Source organism: Balaenoptera ricei, chromosome X (genome assembly GCF_028023285.1).
Source record: "Balaenoptera ricei isolate mBalRic1 chromosome X, mBalRic1.hap2, whole genome shotgun sequence".
Classification (NCBI taxonomy): Eukaryota; Metazoa; Chordata; class Mammalia; order Artiodactyla; family Balaenopteridae; genus Balaenoptera; species Balaenoptera ricei.
Window position 1 is genome coordinate 103,681,493 of NC_082660.1, and position 25,199 is coordinate 103,706,691.

The window sequence follows — 25,199 nt, forward strand, 5'->3', positions numbered from 1 at the left end:
TCCATTAATACATAAAAAGAAATTGCAAAAATGCTTAAGACTATATGAGCCATCAATTACACAGGCACTTCACATGTAAACAATCTACAGTACAACTGAAAATATTTTGGCACCAACCTATAATCCTAAAAGAATTCAATATAAAGCCAGAGTTCTATAATTTCTACTCACTTTTTTTCTAGAAAACTAAGACCAAAGATTGAAGAAATTATGTATAAACTAGAATTACAAGCATATTAAATAACTCAAATATAGAATTGTTTTAAATTGGTAAAAAATGATTACCTTATCCACATGTTCACCAGTATGCTATGATAAAAAAAAATTAAACCTAATGTGATTATTGAATTGAAACCACATTTTAAATTTAGTATTAATCTGATTATTGAAAAATAATCAAGGTTATCAGCTGACTTAGTAAAAAGAGAATTTGAATTTATCAAAAACTCTTATTAAGTTGATCCAGTTTTCCCCCAAAAGAAGTTTGGGCAATGCAAAATTGAATTTTAATGTTTTAACAAAATATTTCTTAAACCTAAGGCTTGATCTAATAAAATTATTTTTGATTAGACATCCTTATTCATAAATTTGAGATATTTGAAATCACTTCAAATAAATGAAACTAGACACTTATGATTTTTAAATGTTATATCAAGCCGTAGAAAGCTGAGATGCCTTGGTTGTAGGTAATTCAAGAAGAGCCTGAACTGTGACACCAACTTTCACAAGACCTCTTTCTTCCAAAATATGATGAGGCAAACAGAGTCTTTCCTGAAAAAACAAAACAAATGATATCTGAACATTTGCTTTTTAATAGTGTAGCAAAACCTGAAAAAGTCAGAACTGGGTTTTTAAAACATGCTTTTTATGAAACTTCAAGTAAAAAGTACACAATTCTAATTAAATTAAAATCTAATTTTAAAATGTCTGTTTCAATACATTTTTATGGTATGGAATTCTATTTTACAGGTTGTGTTTTGACCTGAAGTTGATCTGATCCACACAATAAGCAAATATTTTAAAGTGAGACGGTGGTGCTAAATGTTCCCTAAGCTTTCGTGCTACAGCAGAAAGAGCACTACATTTCCAGCCAAGGGACCTAAGGGCCATATGAAGTACTAAAGGTACTAAAATTCCCTGAGACTCTGTTTTTCATCCTGAAAATGGAACTATGTGAGAAACAAACAGAACAGTCTATATACGGAACCACTTTGTAAACTGTTCAGTCCTATACAAAACTAGCCACTCTGGTTCTTTCTATCAGTTCTGAGGTTCCATGGTCTGTGATGTATACAGCACTTCAGTACTTTTTTTTGTCTTAAGGTTACTTCCCTCCAGCTTCTAGTGATGTGTTGCTTCTTAGTTCCAATAGTCCAGAATTTAATAAATAACAACTGCCTGCTCTTCTAAGTCATCACGTGTGTCATTTGATCTTCACAACTCTATGAGAAAGAGGGTTCAGAGACAACTTTGCATTAGGTTTCATTAGCCTTCACTGATCCTCTTCTAACAGTCTTAATGTTTCCAAGGGTTCTGTCTTCACCCTCTTCTCTTTTCAAACTATATCCTCTCCTTGGTATTCTCAAAGCCTCATCAAAACTACAAGACTTTTAACTGAAGGTCTGCATGCATGTGCACAACATCAAATAAATTTGGTAGCATTTTTGAAGAAACAATGAAGTCTACTGCTTCAGCTGGGACACTCGCTCATCTCAGGAAAATAAGCTAGTAATGGATACACTGGGTGGCAAACAGACCATCTACAGGTCCCATCTGGTCCATAATTTGTTTTAGTTAGCTAGCACAGTGTTTTACAAATCTAGAAACATTACTTTTTTTTTTTTAATTCAGTGTTTCTAGAAACATTGGAAGCCTTGGCAAGACAGGGCCCTTATTCCCAAATAGTAACAACTATATTTTCCATCCTGATGACTTTCAAATCTTTATTTCCTGCCAAGATCTCTCTATTGAGCTCCAGATACAAATGTCAACTTGATACAGCCAAATGGATATCCAAAAGACATATCAAAATCAATATGTCCACAACAGAACTACTTCTTACTAAATTAACTTCTCCTCTGTATTCTATACCTCAGTGAGTAATACACTATTCAATCTCTCTCAACATAAACCTGGGAATCATAATAGTCTCTTTCTTCCTTACTCCTGTAAGTCAATCACCAAATACTACTGATAATATCTCATTTATCAATAGTTCTCAAAAACTATCTTCTCACTCCATTTTCACTGCAACATTTGTTGCCCTCCTAATATTTTGCTTATTTATTCAAAAAACCACTAAAGTATATATTAGAAAAGAAAAACAGGTTTCAAATCAATGACCTCAGCTCTCATCTTAGAAACTAGAAAAAGAAAAGCAAATTAAACCAAGGGTAAGCATAAAGAAGGAAATAATGAAGATGAGAGAGGAAAACAATAAAATTAAAAAACAGAAAATAATAGCAAAAAAAAAATCAATGAAACCAAACATTACTTCATTGAGAAAATTTTTTAAAATTCATAAATCCCTAGCTAGATTAATCACAAAAAAGAGAGAAAATACAATAATTACCAATATCAGGAATAAAAGAAGTGACACCACAAGAGAGTCTACAAATACTAAAATGATAATAAGGGGGACATTATAAACAACATTATAACAATCAGTTTGACAAACCAGATGAAACAGACAAATTCTTTGAAAGACACAGTATACCAAAGCTCATACAAGAAGAAATAGAAAACTAGAATAGCCCTATATCTATTAAAGAAATTGAATTGTAGTTAAAAACTTTCCCACAAAGAAAACCCCTTGCCTAGATGGCTTCAGGGTTCAATAATGAATTTGACTAAATATTTAATAAAGAAATAATAGCAATTCTACCCAAAATCTTCAAGAAAAGTAAAGAGCAGGGAATACTTCCTAACATGTTCCATGAGGTCAGCATTACTTGACACCAAAACCAGGCAAAACCATTAAAAGAAAGAAAACAGAAGACTAATAACCCCACTAACATAGATGCAAAAGGGCTAAACAAAATTTTAGCAAATTGAATCCAACAATATAAAAATAAAAACAACAAAATCCATCATGACCAAGTGGGGTTTATCCCAGCAGTCCAGGTTTGAGTTAATATCTGAAAATCAATCAATGTAATTCACAATGCTGTGAAAGAAAAAATACGTTAACTCAGTAGATGTAGAAAAAGCACTTGACAAAATTCAACATCCATTTGTGGTAAGAACTCACAGCAAACTAGAATCACATATCTCATAAGGAACTTGTATCTGGAATATATAAAGAACTTAGTAATAAAAAGGTGACTAATTCAATTAACAAATGAGCACAGTATTTGAAAAGACATTTCTCCAAAGAATATATACAAACAGTCAATAGGCATACAAAAAGATGCCCAACATCATTAATCATTAAGGAAATGCTAATTAAAACCACAATGGGGGGCTTCCCTGGTGGCGCAGTGCTTGAGAATCTGCCTGCCAATGCAGGGGACACGAGTTCGAGCCCTGGTCTGGGAAGATCCCACATGCCGCGGAGCAACTGGGCCCGTGAGCCACAACGAATGAGCCTGTGCATCTGGAGCCTGTGCTCCGCAACAAGAGAGGCCGCGACAGTGAGAGGCCCGCGTACCGTGATGAAGAGTGGCCCCCACTTGCCGCAACTAGAGAAAGCCCTCGCACAGAAACGAAGACCCAACACACCCAAAAATAAATAAATAAATAAATAAATTTATTTATTTAAAAAAAAAACCCACAATGGGACTTCCCCAGTGGTCCAGCGGTTAAGACTCCGTGCTCCCAATGCAGGGGACCCGGGTTCGATCCCCGGTCAGGGAACTAGATCCTGCATGCCGCAACTAAGACCCAGTGCAGCCAAATAAATAAATAAATTTAAAAAAAAAAAAAAAAACCCACAATGAGACCACTTCAGACCCACTAGGATGACTAGAATCAAAAAGGTAGACAATAATAAGTGTTGGTGAGTATGCAGAGAAATTAGAAACCTCATACATTGCTGGCGGTAATGTAAATCGGAAGATAACTTAGCGGTTCCTCAGAAAGATAAACAGAGCTACCATATAATCCAGCATAGAGCAACCATATAAACTACCATATAACCTAGTTAACTAAGAGAATTAAAATGTTTTCAAACAAAAACGTGTTCATGAATGTTCATAGCAGCATTATTCATAATAAACAATGAGTGGAAACAGCCCTAATATCCATCAACTGATGAATGGTAAACAAACTGTGGTATATACATAGAGCCCTAAAAAATGAAGTAGAGCCATATTTCAGAGATAGAGACTCTAGTTCTAGATCACCAAATAAAGCAAATATTACAATAAAGTAAGTCACATGAACTTTTGTTTCCTAGTGAATATAAAAGTTATGTTTACATTATACTGTAGTCTATTAGTGTGCAATAACATTATGTCTTAAAAAAAACCTTAATTAAAAAATACTTTCTTGCTAAAAAATGCTAATCATCATCTGACAATGCAGGGTTGCCACAAACCTTCAATTCGTAAAAAATGCAGTATCTGTGAAGCACAATAAAGTGAAGTGCAATAAAACTGGGTATGTCTGTACTGCTTTATGCTAAAACATGGATGAACCCTGAGAGTATGATGCTAAATGAAAGAAGCCAGACACAAAAGACCCCATAACATATGATGTCATTAATATGTGATGTCCAGAATAGGAAAATTCATAGAGATAGAACAGGAGAGGGACTGTTAACAGGTAACAGGTTTCTTTCTCGGGTGATAAAAATATTCTACACTTAGACTGCTGCCCGACTCTGTGACTATACTAAAAACCACTGAATTATACACTGTAAATGGGTGAATTTTATGGTATGGTAATTATATCTCAATAATAATGTTTAAAAAAAAAAACAATGTGTGTTCCCAATCCCAGGCCTAAAAAAAGATAACTTCAATCCATACTTTTCAACATGTATAAAAATTAACTGGACCTGCACGGAAGGGCAGAGGTGGCACATCCAGAGAGGGGCCTCAAGAGTGTGGAGTCCTGGAGTTTCGTGCCGTGTGGATGACAGGCTCTTAGTGCCCCAGCCAGGCATCATGGCTGTGCCTCTGAGGTGGGAGAGCCAGGGTCAGGACACTGGTCCACAAGAGACCTCCCAGCTCCACGTAATATCAAATGGCGAAAATCTCCCAGAGATCTCCATCTCAACACCAAGACCCAGCTCCACCCAATGACCAGCAAGCTACAGTGCTGGACACCCTATGCCAAACAACTAGCAAGACAGGAACACAAACGCATCCATTAGCAGAGAGGCTGCCTAAAATTATAATAAGGCCACAGACACCCCAAAACACACCACCAGACGTGGACCTGCTCACCAGAAAGACAAGATCCAGCCTCATCCACCAGAACACAGGCACTAGTCCCCTCCACCAGGAAGCCTACACAACCCACTGAACCAACCTTAGCCACTGGGGACAGACACCAAAAATAACAGGAACTAATAACCTGCAGCCTGCAAAACGGAGACCCCAAACAAAGTAAGTTAAACAAAATGAGAAGACAGAGAAACACACAGCAGATGAAGGAGCAAGGCAAAAACCCACCAGACCTAACAAATGAAGAGGAAATAGGCAGGCAGTCTACCTGAAAAAGAATTCAGAATAATGATAGTAAAGATGATCCAAAATCTTGGAAATAGAATGGAGAAAATACAAGAAACGTTTAACAAGGACCTAGAAGAACTAAAGAGCAAACAAACAGTGATGAACAACACAATAAATGAAATTAAAAATTCTCTAGAAGGGAACAACAGCACAATAACTGAGGCAGAAGAACGGATAAGTGACCTGGAAGATAAAATAGTGGAAATAACTACTGCAGAGCAGAATAAAGAAAAAAGAATGAAAAGAACTGAGGACAGTCTCAGAGACCTCTGGGACAACATTAAAGGCACCAACATTCGAATTATAGGGGTCCGAGAAGAAGAAGGGAAGAAGAAAGGGACTGAGAAAATCTTTGAAGAGATTATAGTTGAAAACTTCCCGGGGCTTCCCTGGTGGCGCGGTGGTTGGGAGTCTGCCTGCTAGTGCAGGGGACACGGGTTCGCGCCCTGGTCTGGGAAGATCCCACATGCCACGGAGCAACTGGGCCCGTGAGCCACAACTACTGAGCCTGCGCGTCTGGAGCCTGTGCTCCGCAACAAAAAGAGGCCACAATAGTGAGAGGCCCGCGCACCGCGATGAAGAGTGGTCCCCGCTTGCCGCAACTACAGGAAGCCCTAGCACAGAAACGAAGACCCAACATAGTAATCAATCAATCAATAAATAAATCTTTAAAAAAAAAAAACAAACAAAAAAACTTCCCTAATATGGGAAAGGAAATAGCTAATCAAGTCGAGGAAGCACAGAGAGTCCCATAGAGGATAAATCCAAGGAGAAACATGCCAAGACACATATTAATCAAACTATCGAAAATTAAATACAAAGAAAACATATTAAAAAGCAGCAAGGGAAAAACAACAAATAACACACAAGGGAATCCCCATAAGGTTAACAGCTGATCTTTCAGCAGAAACTCTGCAAGCCAGAAGAGAGTAGCAGGACATATTTAAAGTGATGAAGGAGAAAAACCTACAACGAAGATTACTCTACCCAGCAAGGATCTCATTCAGATTTGATGGAGAAATTAAAACCTTTACAGACAAGCAAAAGCTAAGAGAATTCAGCACCACCAAACCAGCTTTACAACAAATGCTAAAGGAACTTCTCTAGGCAGGAAACACAGGAGAAGGAAAAGCCCTACAATAACAAACCCAAAACAATTAACAAAATGGTAATAGGAACATACATATTGATAATTACCTTTAATGTAAATGGATTCAATGCTCCCACCAAAAGACACAGACTGGCTGAATGGATACAAAAACAAGACCCGTATATATGCTGTCTACAAGAGACCCACTTCAGATCTAGGGACACATACAGACTGAAAGTGAGGGGATGGAAAAAGATATTCCATGCAAATGGAAATCAAAAGAAAGCTGGAGTAGCAATTCTCATATCAGACAAAATAGACTTTAAAACAAAGACTATTACAAGAGACAAAGAAGGACACTACATAATGATCAAGGGATCAATCCAAGAGGAAGGTATAACAATTGTAAATATTTATGCACCCAACATAGGAGCACCTCAATACATAAGGCAAACACTAACAGCCATAAAAGGGGAAATCGACAGTAACACAGTCATAGTGGGGGACTTTAACACCCCACTTTCACCAATGGACAGATCATCCAAAATGAAAATAAATAAGGAAACACAAGCTTTAAATGGTACATTAAACAAGATGGACTTAATTGATATTTATAGGACATTCCATCCAAAAACAACAAAATACACATTCTTCTCAAGTGCTCATGGAACATTCTCCAGGACAGATCATATCTTGGGTCACAAATCAAGCCTTGGTAAATTTAAGAAAATTGAAATCGTATCAAGTATCTTTTCTGACCACAACGCTATGAGACTAGATATCAATTACAGGAAAAAATCTGTAAAAAATACAAACACTTGGAGGCTAAACAATACACTACTTAATAACCAAGAGATCACTGAAGAAATCAAAGAGGAAATCAAAAAATACCTAGAAACAAATGACAATGGAAACACAATGACCCAACACCTATGGGATGCAGCAAAAGCAGTTCTAAGAGGGAAGTTTAGAGCAATACAATCCTACCTTAAGAATCAAGAAACATCTCAAATAAACAACCTAATCTTACACCTAAAGCAATCAGAGAAAGAAGTACAAAAAAACCCCCAAAGTTAGCAGAAGGAAAGAAATCATAAAGATCAGATCAGAAATAAATGAAAAAGAAATGAAGGAAACGATAGCAAAGATCAATAAAATGAAAAGCTGGTTCTTTGAGAAGATAAACAAAATTGATAAACTATTAGGCATACTCATCAAGAAAAAGAGGGAGAAGACTCAAATCCATAGAATTATAAATGAAAAAGGGGAAGTAACAACTGACACTGCAGAAATACAAAGGATCATGAGAGATTACTACAAGCAACTCTATGCCAATAAAATGGACAACCTGGAAGAAATGGACAAATTCTTAGAAATGCACAACCTTCCGAGACTGAACCAGGAAGAAATAGAAAATATGAACAGACCAATCACAAGCACTGAAATTGAAACTGTGATTAAAAATCTTCCAACAAACAAAAGCCCAGGACCGGATGGCTTCACAGGTGAATTCTATCAAACATTTAGAGAAGAGCTAACACCTATCCTTCTCAAACTCTTCCAAGATATAGCAGAGGGAGGAACACTCCCAAACTCATTCTACGAGGCCACCATCACCCTGATACCAAAACCAGACAAAGATGTCACAAAGAAAGAAAACTACAGGCCAATATCACTGATGAACATAGATGCAAAAATCCTCAACAAAATACTGGCAAACAGAATCCAACAACACATTAAAAGGATCATACACCATGATCAAGTGGGGTTTATCCCAGGAATGCAAGGATTCTTCAATATATGCAAATCAATCAATGTGATACACCACATTAACAAATTGAAGGAGAAAAACTATATGATCATCTCAATAGATGCAGAGAAAGCTTTCGACAAAATTCAACACCCATTTATGATAAAAACCCTCCAGAAAGTAGGCATAGAGGGAACTTTCCTCAACATAATAAAGGCCATATATGACAAACCCACAGCCAACATCGCCCTTAATGGTGAAAAACTGAAACCATTTCTACAATTACTTTAAAAGCAGCTTAAAATCATTCATTAGATAGCTGTTACAGTTAAAGCTGGGACTCAGTAGAACGTACCAAGGGAAGGTATTCATTTTCATGTTCAGAAAGCATTACTCATTCCTATTGTGAAGAAGAATCCAGTTTGCATGCAATAAATTAATATTTAAATGATCATTTTGTTAGAAAAATAATTACCTGTGAGACACCCAACTTTTTACAAGCATCAAGAAAATTTTCTACATTTCTTCGACATTTTGCCATGCTAAGTTTAGGCTGTAAAGTAAGAAAAAAAGGTATATTTTCAGGTATATTTATACAAAATTAATAAAAACTGAAAATTAAATTTATTGAAGTATATTATTTAAAGATTGTTTCAAGAAGCTCTATCTTCCTTTAGAGAACTAACAAATTGCAGACAAAACTTACCACTGCTGGTGATGGCACATGAATACTAGCTACAGAGCGTGGCCTTATGTGATTGGCTAAATGGCAAAGAACAACCCCATCCATCAGTGCAGCTCCAATGTCATCAGGCAAAATTACTTTTAACCTGGATTCGAGATTCTACAAAAGAAACGGGTATAAATCACAGATATTCTATCTAAACATATATGTTATATATTTATACAACTAATCATTATGTAATCTAAAATATTAAAGAGTACTGAAAATAAAATATACCTTGTTAATTTTCCACATTAAACCCATTTCTATAAAGCAGACCTGAAAGGTCAATATGACTTACATTGCGAAGTTGTCGTATTTGCTCTCGTTCTTCCCGTAGATGTTCCATCTTTCTTCTCATTGTAAAACCTGGATCTGCTGCCCCATATTCCTGACGAGATGAGCGGCTAAAAGCTATAAAACAGAAATTTCCTAGCTTATTACAAAGCTAACAGGAAGGATCAACCATCGGTGGGGAAAGAGACATGATAAAAAGAACCAGAACAAAATGACATAAAACACTATTATTATCAATAAATTCTAAATATTTTTTACAGAATATAACTGAAATCTGCTTATCTGCATAATTGAAAGCAACAGGGAAGACAAGTGTAACAATTTCTACCACCTATACATGTTCTTACTTAAACATATATTATTAGAAACTTATGATCCAGGTTAAGAATTATTACTGAACACAAATCAGCCTTTATTATCTTTAAAGAAAAAGGAAATTATTCTTGAAGGTCAATACAGTTATTCACGAATAAAAACTATAATTCAATACCTTGCCAAGTAACATGGATCCATTTTCTTTTGGGCTTGCCAAATGCGAAAAGATCCCTTTTTAAAACCACAATATAATGGAGTGCTATAATTTCAAACAGTGTTTGGTCTGCTGGCAGAGTGGTCATTCTAATAGCAGTCACAGTAGAGTAGAAATAAGACTGCAGTATATCTAAGGCAAAAAGCTGAGGTTTCAGGAGCTTGAAAGTAAAGAGGAAGAAAGAAATGGGGAATGGGAATTGGAAAGACAAATAAGGTTAAGAGAAAATTACTTTTAGGAGAGGGGAAAGAATCTATGTGTACTTAAAACTATGGAATCAATCCCATTTAAGCTGAGAAACTCTAGTTTCATATATAGCCAATAAATTTTATTTGCAGAATATGTATTTACCTGATCTAGGCTTCAAGCCAAAGGGACCATGTGAAAAAGCATCAGTTCTATCATACTCCTAAAAACAAAAAACAAATAAAACCTCTTTTCTTTCGAAATAATCAAGGCAGTTATTCATATCCATTCCAATTTTGAGAAGTATTTTTCTCCATGATTAGTGTAGCAGAGAAAGGTAAACGCATTTCAATTCAAATTGATATATTTCACTTTTAAAAGGTCTATAAATATTTGCTGATTGACTTCTCCCTCATAGTATAAGGAAAATGAAAAAGAAAATTATTGAAGCATATAAAACAGATATTTTCTGAATGAAGAACCAGATTAAAGTCTCCCCCAAAATGAAAAAAAAGCTTCAATGAAAAGATAAGTGAAATTAGTAAAACTTACTCAGTACCTACTATGGACTTGACCCTTAGTGGATAATCTGAGGCAAATATACACATTCATACTAATAGGGGCTGCAGAGTGATAGATAATAAAGTATTATTTCTTCCAGCTGAATGCACATTGTTTCAAAGTGCTTCCTCACAGTAGTGTGCTTTGGAAAGAACTGTGGTATATTTTAAAAATCTGAACTTAGAGTCAGAAAGTTTAGGCTAAGCCTTGAGCAAAACATTTAATTTCTCTGTAACTGTTCCTTCATCTTTAAAATAGGATGTTGTAAATATTAACTGAGATAACTAAAAGAAAGCACTTTGGAAATTATAAGATGGAAAGATAATGAAATTTTAGCAGCATCTTATTGAATCTGTACAACAACTGAAGTAGCTAGAGTTTGGGCTGCAGTCACTTCTCTGCCATTTATTGACTGGAGTCTTTAGGAAAAGTTATCAGTCTCTGCAGCTGTAAAATGATGAGGATACTACCCAGCTCATGGGACTGCTCTTAGGTTTAAATGTATAGGCAAGCACTTTGTTAATAGTAAAGCACTATACTAATTGTTTTTATCATTTTCCTTTCACAGATGAAACTAAAACAATCAGAATTCTGTTGACTCTCTTAATTTTCTGATTAACATATGATAAGCAGTTCAAGTTGAAAGTCAGTTGAGCTACTAAAATACATGCTCACCACCTTATCCGTCTACAAGCCTCAGTTTGTCTTGATTACTTCGGTTAAAGTGTTACGAATTTCCAGACAAAATTTTCACTTATCCAAATGTAAGGAAAAATGTATTATAAAAGCAGTATAATTATTTGAGAAAACTGGCACTGATACTCTCCCCATGAGCATAGATCATAAAATCATAAAGTACCTAGTTAAATAAGGCAGCACTTACATTTGTTATAACTGAAAGTAAAAAAAGGATTTACAAAAAAGCATGTGACAAAGACTAATTTTAGGATATCCTAATTTAAATTATTTTCTAAAAGAATGCAAACCATTTTCCTGCCATATAAATAATTTAGAAACATGTTTATAAAACTAATGTCCACGTCCATTTAAAAGTTTTATAATGCAACTCACCCAAAACAATAGACAAAGAATCCTGGCTTTTTAAAAAATTAACACCACCTATATAAAATGAAATACTGGCTAATTAACCAATGTTATATGGTGAATTTGGATCATCCAAACATTTAGACAAAGTTCTGAATTCACCAAATGAACGCATAATCATCTATTTACTAATGCCAATACACTTTTAGAATACTAAAGTAATCTGAAGTAGAAGAGATACTGTTTAGAATGTTTTTTAATTTATCTCTTATTGTGAAGCAATAGGTTTAACTAAATTAGAAGAGTTAATCATTCAAACCACCAGAGTTATTTGGTTAAGATCTCAGAAACTCTAACTTTCATCTACCCCTTCTCCCCATGCTCCTCCTTAGGTCTAAGATGCTAGGAAAGGTGTACCCTCCTGTCGATAGGAACAACCCACTACAGGGATGTTTCTCGTGGAAAAAGGAAGTTTATCTTGCATTGCTTTCAGACCTAATTGGTTATGAGAAAAACCAAAGGCCATTGCACAATGCTGAAGTACTTTTTTCAGATTTAAAATCTGAAAGCTGTTCTTATTGATTTCAAAATATGGATGAATTATAAAACATAAAAAATTTATAAAGTGAATTATTTTCTGTGATCTATAGGCATTTTTCAATAACTAATTTAAGTGATATTGATTATGAATATTTGTTCAAAAATATGGTGTTCTTAGAATTTTTTATAGGCTAGGTTTGTATAAATTAACCTACTATGGATTTTTAAATATGGGTGAATAAATTACATTTAAAAAAAAGAAAGATGAGGTTAGAGAGAAGAGACAAAGAAATCTATGTAAACACATTTAAAAACAGAACTTGTACCTCAGATGATACTGGAGATTGTGGTGACATATTAGCATTATCACTGTCTTGCTAAAATATAAAAACAAGAAGATGAAAGATGAAATTAAAATATGAATGATGATTTAGACATATAAAAGGAAAACTGAAAATTTTTTGATTAACTACTAAAGGAAGAATCTGGAAAATGCCATCTACCACCTTGCCAAAGTGTGGTCTGTGGACCAGTAGCATCCTCTGGGAGCCTGTTAGAAATGCAGAATCTCAGGCCCCACCCAAGACCTACTGAATCAGAATCTGTATTTCAGTAACATCCCCAGGTGATTCATAAGCACTTTAAAGTTTTAGAAGTAGTATCTACTTACATCAAATATTTTCTTAAATGTATTTCCTTTAAATATCACAAATGAAAAACCTTTCTATATTTCTTAGAAAATAGCCATGTGTTAAGATTAATTCCTGATGGGAAATGGCAACAATATGTTACAATCTGAGACAGGTACATGGAAGCATGCAAAAATTCCATCACGCCAAATAATAACAATTACCTGGAAAATTATGTGTATCTAACACAGGCTTAGAAATAATGACAAAGAATTAATTGAATTGCATAAAATACTACTAAATGGTCCATGTTTTTTCAATGACCACTACTAAACAAATACAAAATTCTTAACATTTAATCTTGAATATGCATACCACAGAGGACATGTATTCATCATTAACAAATGATTACTATCTACTATATATCAGGCACTGGTGCTAGACACTGGGAACACTGGAATTTAGTAAAATATCATCCACTCAAGGATCTCTCAGTCTAGGGGGAAAATAGATTCATTTACATGGGTAGTACAACTTTCTCAGTATAAGGATAGAGCTATGCATGATATATTACGAGGCACAGATAAGAGGCACCTGGGGAAACGGTGGGGGTGGTGGATAAAATCAAGTTTCCTGAGAAACTAAAAAACTGAGTAGATGTTTAACAATATTCCAAGATGAGAGAACAACAAGGACAAAGGCACAGAAGCAATAACAGCCAGGACATGGAAGCAACCTAAATGTCCATCGACAGATGAATGGATAAAGAAGATGTGGCACATATATACAATGGAATATTACTCAGCCATAAAAAGAAATGAAATTGAGTTATTTGTAGTAAGGTGGATGGACCTAGAGTCTGTCATACAGAGTGAAGTGAGTCAGAAAGAGAAAAACAAATACCGTATGCTAACACATATATATGGAATTTTAAAAAAAATGTTTCTGAAGAACCTAGAGGCAAGACAGGAATAAAGACACAGACGTCAAGAATGGACTTGAGGACACGGGGAGAGGGAAGGGGAGGCTGGGACGAAGTGAGAGAGTAGCATGGACATATATACACTACCAAATGTAAAACGGATGGCTAGTGAGAAGCTGCTGCATAGCACAGGGAGATCAGCTCAGTGCTTTGTGACGACCTAGAGGGGTGGGATAGGGAGGGTGGGAGGGAGGCTCCAGAGGGAGGGGATATGGGGATAGATGTATACATATAGCTGATTCACTTTGTTGTACAGCAGAAATTAACACAACATTGTAAAGCAATTATACTCCAATAAAGATCTTAAAAAAAAAGAAGCAATAAATGTAAGGATGAGTGCAGAAAACCTTGTAATTCCACATTTTTGGACAGTATGGTGAAAGGAAGGCAAATCGTGAGTTGAGGCTGATGTGGTAAGCAGGAGCTTATGAAGAAGGACCTTGAATTTACCTTCTAAGTGATGAGGAGACAGTGAAGGTTTCTAAGCAAGGGAATGGCCTGATCATATTTGTGTTCTTTGAAACAATCATTGGCAGCAGAGAGGTGAATGGACTGGAGAAAGGGAGAAGATCAAGGATGCTATTGCAGTAATATAGGCAAGAAATGAGGAGGGCCTGTGCCAGAGCAGAAATAGCAGAAATGCAGGTGGGGAATGTATTCAAAATATTTCTGTATCAAAAAAAAAAAAAAAAAGGTTTTGGTAACTGATTAGATATTGAAGCAGGCAGGACCAAAGTGGATATAATATATATAAAGGGACAGGGAGAATAGCCAAGCTGAACTTCTAGCTCAGAGTACAACAAACGTTTCTTTGGTGATTCCATTTCCTAAAATTAAAGGAGTTTTCAGAAGCCCTGCCAAGTATCCAACATCAAATGAATTATCAATCCTTCCAAACAAAAATACACAAAGCTTAAGTATTCATGGTGATGAGACTGTATCATTTCAAAAATGCCAGGCTGCTGTACAGCTTAAAATGATGAGGTAGAAAAATTTATAGTAATGCACAAACTGTAGAAATCTAATTTTAAGTGTTGAAATAGTATACAGAGCTGTGAAAAGAGATTAATAAATTCCAAAGGAAAAATCTCAATTGACCACCAGGTTGATTTCAAAAGATGAAATATAGGAAAATGTAAAAATTTTAAATTAATTAGTTTCAAGATGAACGTTAATAAAATTCTAAAGCTAAACTACAAAGGACAGATGGAAATCACATGATTAAATTAATAATTGTCTAACGATGCTCAGTTTTTATTATTGGAGAAAACTTGTGCGTTAAATCAATAACAAACTGAAAGATGAATTACATTTTACTCTGATTGAGCCAACTACATTTGAAAAGTAAATATTTTAAACAGTTGCTAATATTACCCTCTTTTCTCACCTCATCGTTTTCATTGCCACTTGAACTCTTCCTTGATGATTTATACTGAAAAATATTTAAATCACATTATTTTACTTTTCCTTGAACAAATAAATTCTCTAACTAGTAAATTATATATGAGGTTTATTCACATTTTGGTACTTTTATTAAATTATCTAAATTATATATAAAATGTACATTATATGTAAAGATAAATAAACTGTTTAATTACATAACCAGTTTAAACAGTCCTACTACTTACTAATAGCTAACACAAAACAGTACTTTCTATGTGCAAGGCATTGTTCTAAGTACATACATCAAGTAACATTTCCTTCCTAAACCAATCCATTTCCCATTCATTCAGGTTTGCTATCTGAGTGTTGTCTTAAATCCTCCTTTTTCTTAATCCACTATTTACAAAACATCAAGAAGTCAATTCTTTCTGTAATCTCTCTCAGACTTACTTCTTCTGAATTCTCTCAAATATTATTCTATTCTAGGCCCCACTATCTCACGCCTAGCCTGTAATCTCACCATTCAAAAATGTCATCCATTTTTAAGAAACCTACTGATTTTAGGTTAAAAAAATACTACATTAAATGTATATATTGACTATACAATAACAGTAACAGTGATAATAACACTTATACTAGTGGTTACTATACACCAGGCACTGATTGAAGTGTGTTACATGTATGAACCCATTTAATATTCTTAACAACCCTGAGGTAAATAGTATTGGGTTGGCCAAAAGGTTCATTCAGTTTTTTCCGTAAGATGGCTCTAGCAGCACTTAGTTGTCTTTAACTTCATTCAAAACAATTTTGTTAGATTGTATGTGACAGCTGTCATATCAGCTTGCATTTTAAAAAAGACTTATCAAAATTGGTAAATTTTTGTATAGCCATTTTAATATTAAAGATGGAACAAAAAAGCAACATTTTCAGCATATTATGCTTTCTTATTTCAAGAAAGGTAAAAACGCAACCAAAATGCAAAAAAAGGTTTGTGCAGTGTATGGACAAGGTGCTGTGACTGATCGAATGTGTCAACAGTGGTTTGCGAAGTTTTGTGCTGGAGATTTCTCGCTGGACGATGCTCCATGGTCGGGTAGACCAATTGGAGTTGACAGTGATCAAATTGAGACATTAATTGAGAACACTCAACGTTATCCCATGCAGGAGATAGCTGACATACTCAAAATATCCAAATCAAGTGTTGAAAATCATTTGCACCAACTTGGTTATGTTAATCGCTTTGATGTTTGGGTTCCACGTAAGTTAAGTGAAAAAAACCTTCTTGACCGTATTTCTGCATGCGAATCTCTACTTAAACGTAACGAAAACGTTCCGTTTTTAAAACAAATTGTGATAGGAGATAAAAAGTGGATACTGTACAATAATGTGGAATGGAAGAGATCGTGGGGCAAGCGAAATGAAACACCACCAACCATGCCAAAGGCTGGTCTTCAACCAAAGAAGGTGATGTTGTGTATATGGTGGGATTGGAAGGGAGTCCTCTATTATGAGCTCCTTCTGGAAAACCAAACGATTAATTCCAACAAGTACTGCTCCCAATTAGACCAACTGAAAGCAGCACTCAACGAAAAGCGTCCAGAATTAGTCAACAGAAAACACATAATTTTCCATCAGGATAAGGCAAGACCGCATGTTTCTTTGATGACCAGGTGAAAACTGTTACAGCTTGGCTGGGAAGTTCTGATTGGTCTGCCATATTCAGACATTGCACCTTGGGGTTTCCATTTATTTAGGTCTTTATAAAATTCTCTTAATGGAAAAAATTTCAATTCCCTGGAAGACTGTAAAAGGCACCTGGAACAGTTCTTTGTTCAAAAAGATAAAAAGTTTTGGGAAGATGGAATTATGAAGTTGCCTGAAAAATGGCAAAAAGTAGTGGAACAAAAGAGTGAATATGTTGTTCAATAAAGTTCTTGGTGAAAATGAAAAATGTGTCTTTTATTTTTAATTAAAAACCGAAGGCACTTTTTGGCCAACCCAATATTATCTCCGTTTTATACTAAGGCACAGAGGTAATATGCTTAATATCACAAATGCTAGAATTTAAAACAGTGCTTGTTTTTAGGAGCAGGAATCAAGGAAATACAGTTATGACAACCACTAAAGTTCTTCTGATTCCTCCTCGCCAGTAATTATCCTGCAAATCAGTGGCAGATTGACCTTTTCAAAATACTACACGCAACTCATGACTCTTCTGTTGAAAAAACCTAATTTTCAGATTATGCCCAAATTTCTCTGCCTGGCATTCAAGGTTCTAGTTAATGGCCCCCTTTACTTATGCAGCATTATCTTCCATAACTCTTGGAAAAATAGATAACCTACCTGATAGCTCAACCACAAACTGGAGGATGAGCAGCATTAGGGATGACAAATACAAGACCTAAATTCATCCACTGTCTCTCCTATGACTTATGACAACTATCACTAATCTACCAAGGTGCTCTTTCCAGCTGATTCCAGACATAGCTTCAATATACTTTCAATCCAATGCTCCAGATAGCCACTGAATAGAGTTGGCATGTGTGAATAAACCTATTTGCCATCCTTAGGCATGATGTCACTGACGGCACTTGTTCTTGTTCTACTTCAACAAAAGAGTGACATTTAGACAGTTGGACACCAGGACCCCAAGATGGCATCAGTCATACTAGTGAAGGAGAAGAAACTCATGGATGTCAAAACAGGGGAGCTGCCCAAGCTTGATACTGATGCAGGATTTCACCCCTAAAGGCACTGCTGGAGAGTTTCAAAGAGGTTACTACCAGTATTACAAGTATGTCACTGGAGTTTCCATGCTTATGTGCTTTTCAACTACTGCCTTTCTTACAAGGAACTCAAACATGAGCAGTTATGCAAGTACCACTGAAAAGGAGGACGCAGTCTGCATTCCTGACCATGACCTTCTTTGCCCAGCAGCCCTGATCTTTGCTGAATCCTTTCATATCCTAATTGAGAATTAACATCTGAAAAAAGATGACTGGTAGGGACTTCCCTGGTGGTGCAGTGGTTAAGAATTCGCCTGCCAGTGCAGGGGACACGGGATCGAGCCCTGGTCTGGGAAGATCCCACATGCCATGGAGCAACTAAGCCCGTGCGCCACAACTACTGAGCCTGCACTCTAGAGTCCGTGAGCCACAACTACTGAGCCCATGTGCCACAACTACTGAAGCCCAGGCACCAATAGCCCATGCTCCGCAATGAGAATCCACGTCAGTGAGTAGCCCCCACTCGCCGCAACTAGAGAAGGCCCGTGCACAGCAACGAAGACCCAACACAGCCAAAAATAAATAAATAAAATAAATTTATTTTAAAAAAAGATGACTGGTAGAAAAACAAAAAACAAAACAAAAGTGACATTTTAGTGAATAACAAGCTAATATTTATTAGTGTATACTCTGTGGCAAGTGCTGTTCTAAGCACTTTGTATTATTAAATAATTCAGTAGTTACAATAATCCTATGAAGGAAGATACTATTAGAGTCATCTGAAGATAAAAAAAATAATAATAATAAGCTCAGCAAGATTAGATAATTTGCCAAAGTCACTCAGTTAGTAGATATCTAAGAAAGGACTGGAACCAAAGTGGTTTGATTTCTGAGGTCAAAGCTCTTAACCACTATGCTATACTCTCATCCCTAAATCCTAAATGATTAGTAGGGATTTTTCAGGAATAAAAGAATGGGCATGCTCAGAAGAAGGAAAGCACAAAGGAATAAAAAAGCTCAGCCTATGTAAAAAAGAGTAGCTAGTAACGAGTGAACTGTGGCAGGTAATAAAACTTAGAGAAGTAGGTAAGGATGGCCGTGAAGTTTTTTAAAAGTCCAAATTTTATGTAATTGATAATGGGGAGCCAATAAAGAATTTTAGGCCAGGGATTTCTCTAAGGACTGTGAAACTAGAGAAAGGGGGACCATTAAGAAGTTATTACAATTGCCTAGACCAGAAAGAATGAGGGTTCCAACAAAAGCAAGGGCAGTAGATATGGAGAAGAGGTAATGAATTGGAGAAAGATGCATAATTAGCATCCTGGTGACCAATTAAGAGTTAAGAAGAAGAAAGTTAAGAAGAAAGAAAGAGCAAGATCAAGGAGGAATGAGGTATAGAGCTTAGAGAACTGGGTGGGTAATACCACTACTAACTAAAATAAAGAACAGAGAGGAGGAGCAAGTTCCATGGTGGCGGGGCAGGAGGGGGAGACATATTGATTTGAAATACATGGCGTCCAGACAATTAGAAACACAGGTACAGAGAACAGGAAAAAAAAGTTATGAGATGTAACTTTAGACCCAGGAGAATATGAGACATCTGGAATCATAAAAGCTTCATAGAGAGTAACAAAAGATGAGACCCCTAAAAACAAGCAGAAGAAAAATCAGAAGAAAAGTTAGCCAGGAGCATCAAAAAGAAAAAAGAAGAATCAGGGAAGGAAAATGAGGCAGAAACCAAGCAAGGAGTTTTGAGAAGAAAGATGTGGTCATCACTGTCAAATGCTACACTAGATTTTGCTGTTAGTAGGTACATGTTAGGCTCTAGTGAGGGGCTATTTCAATGGAGAAATGGAGGTAAAAGACAGACTGCAGTGGGTTAAGGAGTGATCAGAAACTGCAGATCTAGAAATGGCAAGTTTGGCCCTAGAAGAAAACAAAGAGATAAGGCAACAGCTGAAAGGGGAATCAGGGATAATGGTAGAGGTCTGAGCACATTTATAAGATGGAAGGTAAAGAGAAAGGACATAGAAGAGTGAACAGATAATTGATAAAGGAAAGAAACAGAGGATGATGCAGTCGAGAACTTAGATAATGAGACTTGTATTATTGTTACTCAACTGCTATTCTAATTTAAAATATCCATTATACATGAAAACTTAGGAAGATACTTAGTTTTGCATTACTGCACATATTTAAAGGTCCTAAAATCCAAATCTGAATATATACATAGATTTTTAAATATTCTATAAGTCCAACTTCTTACTAACTCAACTCAGCTGTCCTCAGTTAACGTTAGTCTGAATAACTGAAGTTTTATTATATCTAAATTCAAATACTACATTAAAGGTCTGTTCAGAAACACAAAGATCAGTTCATCTCTGAAGCTTATATTAATTTCACAGAAGGGACAGTACTTGTGCACAAACTCTGACTCAGAACAAATCAGGTTATTTCACAAGCCCAGTTGGCTTCCCTATTCCAGTATAAAATTAACCATGGTCAGAGAAAGTATACAAAAATATTTTCCTTGGGGTTAGCCATTAAATTAAAATATTGTACTATATTTATGAAATCAGATATGTATTTTAAGAGTCATTATAATGTTTTATCACAAAAGTAGTGAGATACATTTGATGACAAATATATATGGCATTTAAATAAATCAAACAATCCTTAAAACTAATCTGGTATAGTTATTCTGATGTTTTTTAACTTTTTTATTTAGAAATGAATCATCAAATGCATTTAGAAATTTGTGTTGTCATTCTTACAAGAAATTAAAGCTACTAATTTACATTGAACATTATCGAAAAAAGGTTAGATTTTCATACTTTGTTGTATATCTTATTCAAATGATATTAATAAATTTCTGTAAAAGATTTTTAATAAAGTAATGTATTTTCTGGAATACCTTTACTTTGAGAAATGCAGTGATTTTACTTCAGCAACAATGACATTAAATTTTATTTACTAGAATAGTAATCTACACAAGAGCAGCCGGGAGTCTAAAAGAGTTAATATAACTCTCCTACAATGATTTACTTATAATCTGACCTAAATTATCTTCTTACTCACATACTCTGGCCAATTATGTTGAAACTTTTTAAAATTTAGTTTCAGGGGCTTACCTGAAAAACATACCTCCCAAAATCAGTCCTAGCAACTATGAAACTGGAGAGCTAGATTTCACACACACACACACACACACTTTCAATAAATCTTCTAAATAACAGCATCGTGAATAATTTACCATGGGACACAAACAAAGAAATCCTGTGGTTCAGTCATTAATATATGTTAGGATAAAGTTACACAAAAGGTCTGTATGTTTCATAACAAAGCAAAGCTAAAGGAGCCATCACTGAGTGAGCTTAGTGATAATTTGATATATATCTCTAGAGTAGTATACTTTAACTATAAATCCAAATTAAGTTCAATACTATTATCTTATGAATAAGCCTTTTTATTCTTGAGAAAAGTGATTAAGAGAAATTTTCTTTTTGAAAGAAAGACACTTCATAGATAATATTTTAATCATGAAAATACTGGCAAATCTGAATAACCGTTTTGACTTCACTTAGAGAGAAGTATCTCAGTTTTATAACTTTTTTTTAACACCTTTGGAAAAAATTGTTGACTTTATTTTTTTACAGTGTCCTAACACTGACATCTTCTGACTATTGAGGAGAACTACATGTCTCCTTAAAACATTTCCCAGTTACTGAAGCTTATCTTTGCACCTACTTTACTAACTATAGTAGAAATTAATATTTGTTGAATGATGATTATGGACTCTTCAAATATTATCTCCTTTGATCTCTTAGCAACTTATAAAATAGCAATATTATGGAAGGTATACTTAAGCCATAAAAAATAAAATATTTATCAACAAATGATACTATTAAATCAAATAACTATTTTTTAAAGGTTCACTGAGGCTTCCATTAAGACTTTACTGAGAAGTTGAGTTACAATAAAATATTTAAAAGACAATAAAACTGTTATTTATCTGAAAGTGTGTTCATTTGATATTAGGCTATCCACAGCAGATCAACAGGCAGCATAGCATAGGTTCTCGGTTCAAGTCTTGACTCAGCTGTTTATTAGCTAAGTGGCTTGAAGCATTTTACTTAGCCTCTCTGTGCCTTAATTTCCCCATCTATAAAATAGGAATGACAATAAATGCACTTACTTCTACTTAGTAGTGCCATGTAAGTATTTTGAAAAACAGTCAGAATTTGTATGCTTTTACTAAACTAATAGATCAAATAAATATCAAATCTCTTTTATTAGTTAGAAATACTAAAATTTCTACCACATCATCAGTTATTCATCAAGTTTTATCTGTTAACAAATTTTCTTTAGTGAGTTTGTTCAAGTGCCATAAACTAAAAGAGGGGACTTACAAATTAATAAATGCCAGAATGCAAATATAACTGAAGATTTGTAAAGGGTACTGACCAGGGTTCTGCTAAGAATCTTTCCTTTTTTCCCTATGTCTTTTATTTTTTCATTACCTCTCATATTGACCAGGTAACATAAGGCTCATTAAAAGGATTCAGTAATTATTTGTTGAAAGAGTAAACTTATCACAGACTAAGACATATAACATTTTTGTTTTGGTCATATGATACTACTTCCAAATGTATGTTACAATCCCATAATAAGGAAACTAATCAATGTGCATAGAGACCCGCTTTTACCAAACTGAGAAAAGCATGAAATATAATCCTATTTATTAGTGATATAAACTTCAAATTACCTATAATTTAACCTAGAACTATGTATTTATTATTAGATAAAAATTAGGTTTTGGGAAATAGAAAAGGTCCACAAAAACAATAAAATTTGCTATGCATAGAGCAGGAGCTTGGTTGCACTGTTCATGTGAGTCAGAAATTCCAATAACAAATTCTAACTAGTATTGAAGATTACTCCAGTTCTAATGACTGGCCACTACAAATACAGCAGACCTTAATCACAAATTAGACAATGTTACAATATTTACAAAGGTGTACACAATGAAATTTCATTGAAACCCTTCTAACTAGAAATTTGAGATAATTCAGATGGTCTGAGCTTTTAATTTAGCTAAGATAAAATGCCATCCTAAGAAATATATTAAGGTAATAAGAAAAGAAAATGTGGGGAAATGCTTTCAGGCATTTTTAGAATCATGTAAATAGCATTTATTTACATAGAAACAGTTAAATGCTAATTGTAAAAATGTGTCAACTCTTTACTGAAACAGATCCAGTGAAAGACCTTTTTTGGGCAATTCTTTTAAAATACTGTTACATATTGCTACAACTAGCAGTGTAGCAAACATTCATGTTTCTTGTAAAGTATCTGGCAAATCACAATTCACACTGATCTACTCTTAATTATTTTGAATTACTGAAATTTTATGGAAATAACTGGCTCATATATGTATACCACATACATGTAAGAAATCAAGATAAAATAACACATCTACTATATCTAACTAGAGAGTTATATTCTGTCATATTAATGTAAAACAAAATGGATAAAATCAAAACTAATAATTACACAGTAAATTTTAAAACTTAATAAAGTACCTTGAAATATTCTTTTCTAATCTGTTTGCTCCGCCTCCTTTCTTCACTCTGCCAGATTATAGGCTGAGATTCTGGCCACTGTTGTTCATCTATTTGATCCTTTTGATTTTCTAAGGGCTGTAATAAAATAGTTTCTTTTAACTAAATAAATGAGAACAAAATATTAGATATAACAGTAATTTAATTTCTTCTTACCTGCCATGTGAGGGGTGATAATGGTGAATTAACTTCATCTGCTGAGACACTAAAAGATTAAAGATGCCTTAATATGTATATCTTAAGACATACAGTCAAAAAACAGATAGGATATTTATTATATTAAAATCATTACCAAAAACTAAAAAAAATAATAATAATTTCTTTAGATGATCTGTATGAAACTTCAAGTGGCCTAATATACATATAATTGGGGTTCCAGAAGAATATAACTCAGGTGACAGAGAAGATATTTAAAGATAAATAAAGACCACAAATTTTCAAATTTCATGAAAACAATAAACCCACAAACTTGAGAAGCTCAATGAACTCCAAGCAAAAGAAATATGAAGAAAACTACAACAATATACATCATAATCAAATTAAAAGCAAATGATAAAGAGAAAATGTAAAAAGCAGCCAGATAAAAAAGACACAATAGGTCCAGTGAAACGAATACTGACAACAGAGTTCTCACAGGAAACAACGCAATCCAGAAGACAGTAGAAAAACCTCTTTAAGGTACCAAAAGAAAACAAAAATATCAACCTAGAATTTTATACTAGCAAAGATATCTTTCAAAAATGAAGGTGAAATAAAGACTTTTTTTTATTTTGGCTGTGCTGCACACCTTGTGGGATCTGAGTTCTCTGACCAGGGATTGAACCCAGGGCCACAGCAGTGAAAGCGCCAAGTCCTAACCGCTGGATCGCCAGGGAACCCCCAAGACTTTTTTAAACATTACAGAAACTGAAAGGATTCAACATCAGACCAGCAGTAAAAGTAATGTTAAAATATCTCTTTCAGGTAGAAGGAAAAAGACATACATGGAAATACAGAGCTATACAAAGGAACAAAGGGCACTGGAGATGGTAACTAAAGGGGTAAAGATAAAAGACATTATTCGGATTATTTAAATCTCTTTAAAGAACAATTGACTATTTAGAGCCAGAATAATAACAATGTAATATGTAACACAGAAGTAAAATGTATGGCAACAATACCACAAAGGCCAGGAGGGAAGAAACAGAAGTATACTCTTGTAAGGTTCTTATAGGATATATAAAATGACATAATAGCACTTGAAGGTAGACTGTGATAAGTTAAATATTATACTTTAAACCCTAAAACAATCACTAACATAACAACAAGTTGTAGCTAAATAAGCCCGCAAGGGAGATAAATAGGAATTTTAAAATATAATTCTAAAGACAGGAGAAAAAGAGGAAAGATGGCTACAAAGAATGGGTAAGATAAAAATTAAACACACAATAATACAGTAGATTTAAATCCATGAATA

The 25,199-nt window shown here is 34.6% G+C and overlaps 1 protein-coding gene, 1 non-coding gene and 1 pseudogene across 3 annotated transcripts in view; 1 reads left to right on the forward strand and 2 right to left on the reverse strand.

The window, feature by feature from the left end:
- Window positions 1–385: 385 nt before the first annotated feature.
- Window positions 386–25,199, reverse strand: part of LRCH2 (leucine rich repeats and calponin homology domain containing 2) — a 95,320-nt gene continuing 70,506 nt past the window's right edge. The window contains exons 13-21 of one of the 2 annotated variants that reach the window (XM_059910030.1): window positions 23,900–23,948; window positions 23,705–23,821; window positions 15,398–15,442; window positions 12,726–12,776; window positions 10,420–10,477; window positions 9,544–9,656; window positions 9,225–9,362; window positions 8,994–9,071; window positions 387–771 (exon numbers count right to left, since the gene is read on the reverse strand). In XM_059910030.1, the coding sequence (XP_059766013.1) occupies window positions 652–771; window positions 8,994–9,071; window positions 9,225–9,362; window positions 9,544–9,656; window positions 10,420–10,477; window positions 12,726–12,776; window positions 15,398–15,442; window positions 23,705–23,821; window positions 23,900–23,948 (769 nt within the window). In that variant the 3' untranslated portion in view covers window positions 387–651. Of the gene's footprint in view, window positions 772–8,993; window positions 9,072–9,224; window positions 9,363–9,543; window positions 9,657–10,419; window positions 10,478–12,725; window positions 12,777–15,397; window positions 15,443–23,704; window positions 23,822–23,899; window positions 23,949–25,199 lie in introns of both variants that reach the window. The other variant, XM_059910031.1, reaches the window with a different exon arrangement.
- LOC132358060 (small nucleolar RNA SNORA35) lies at window positions 12,269–12,397 on the reverse strand. Its single transcript, XR_009500415.1, has one exon. It is a non-coding gene; the product is annotated as a small nucleolar RNA SNORA35 (small nucleolar RNA).
- LOC132356871 (ATP synthase subunit f, mitochondrial-like) lies at window positions 18,050–18,283 on the forward strand (annotated as a pseudogene).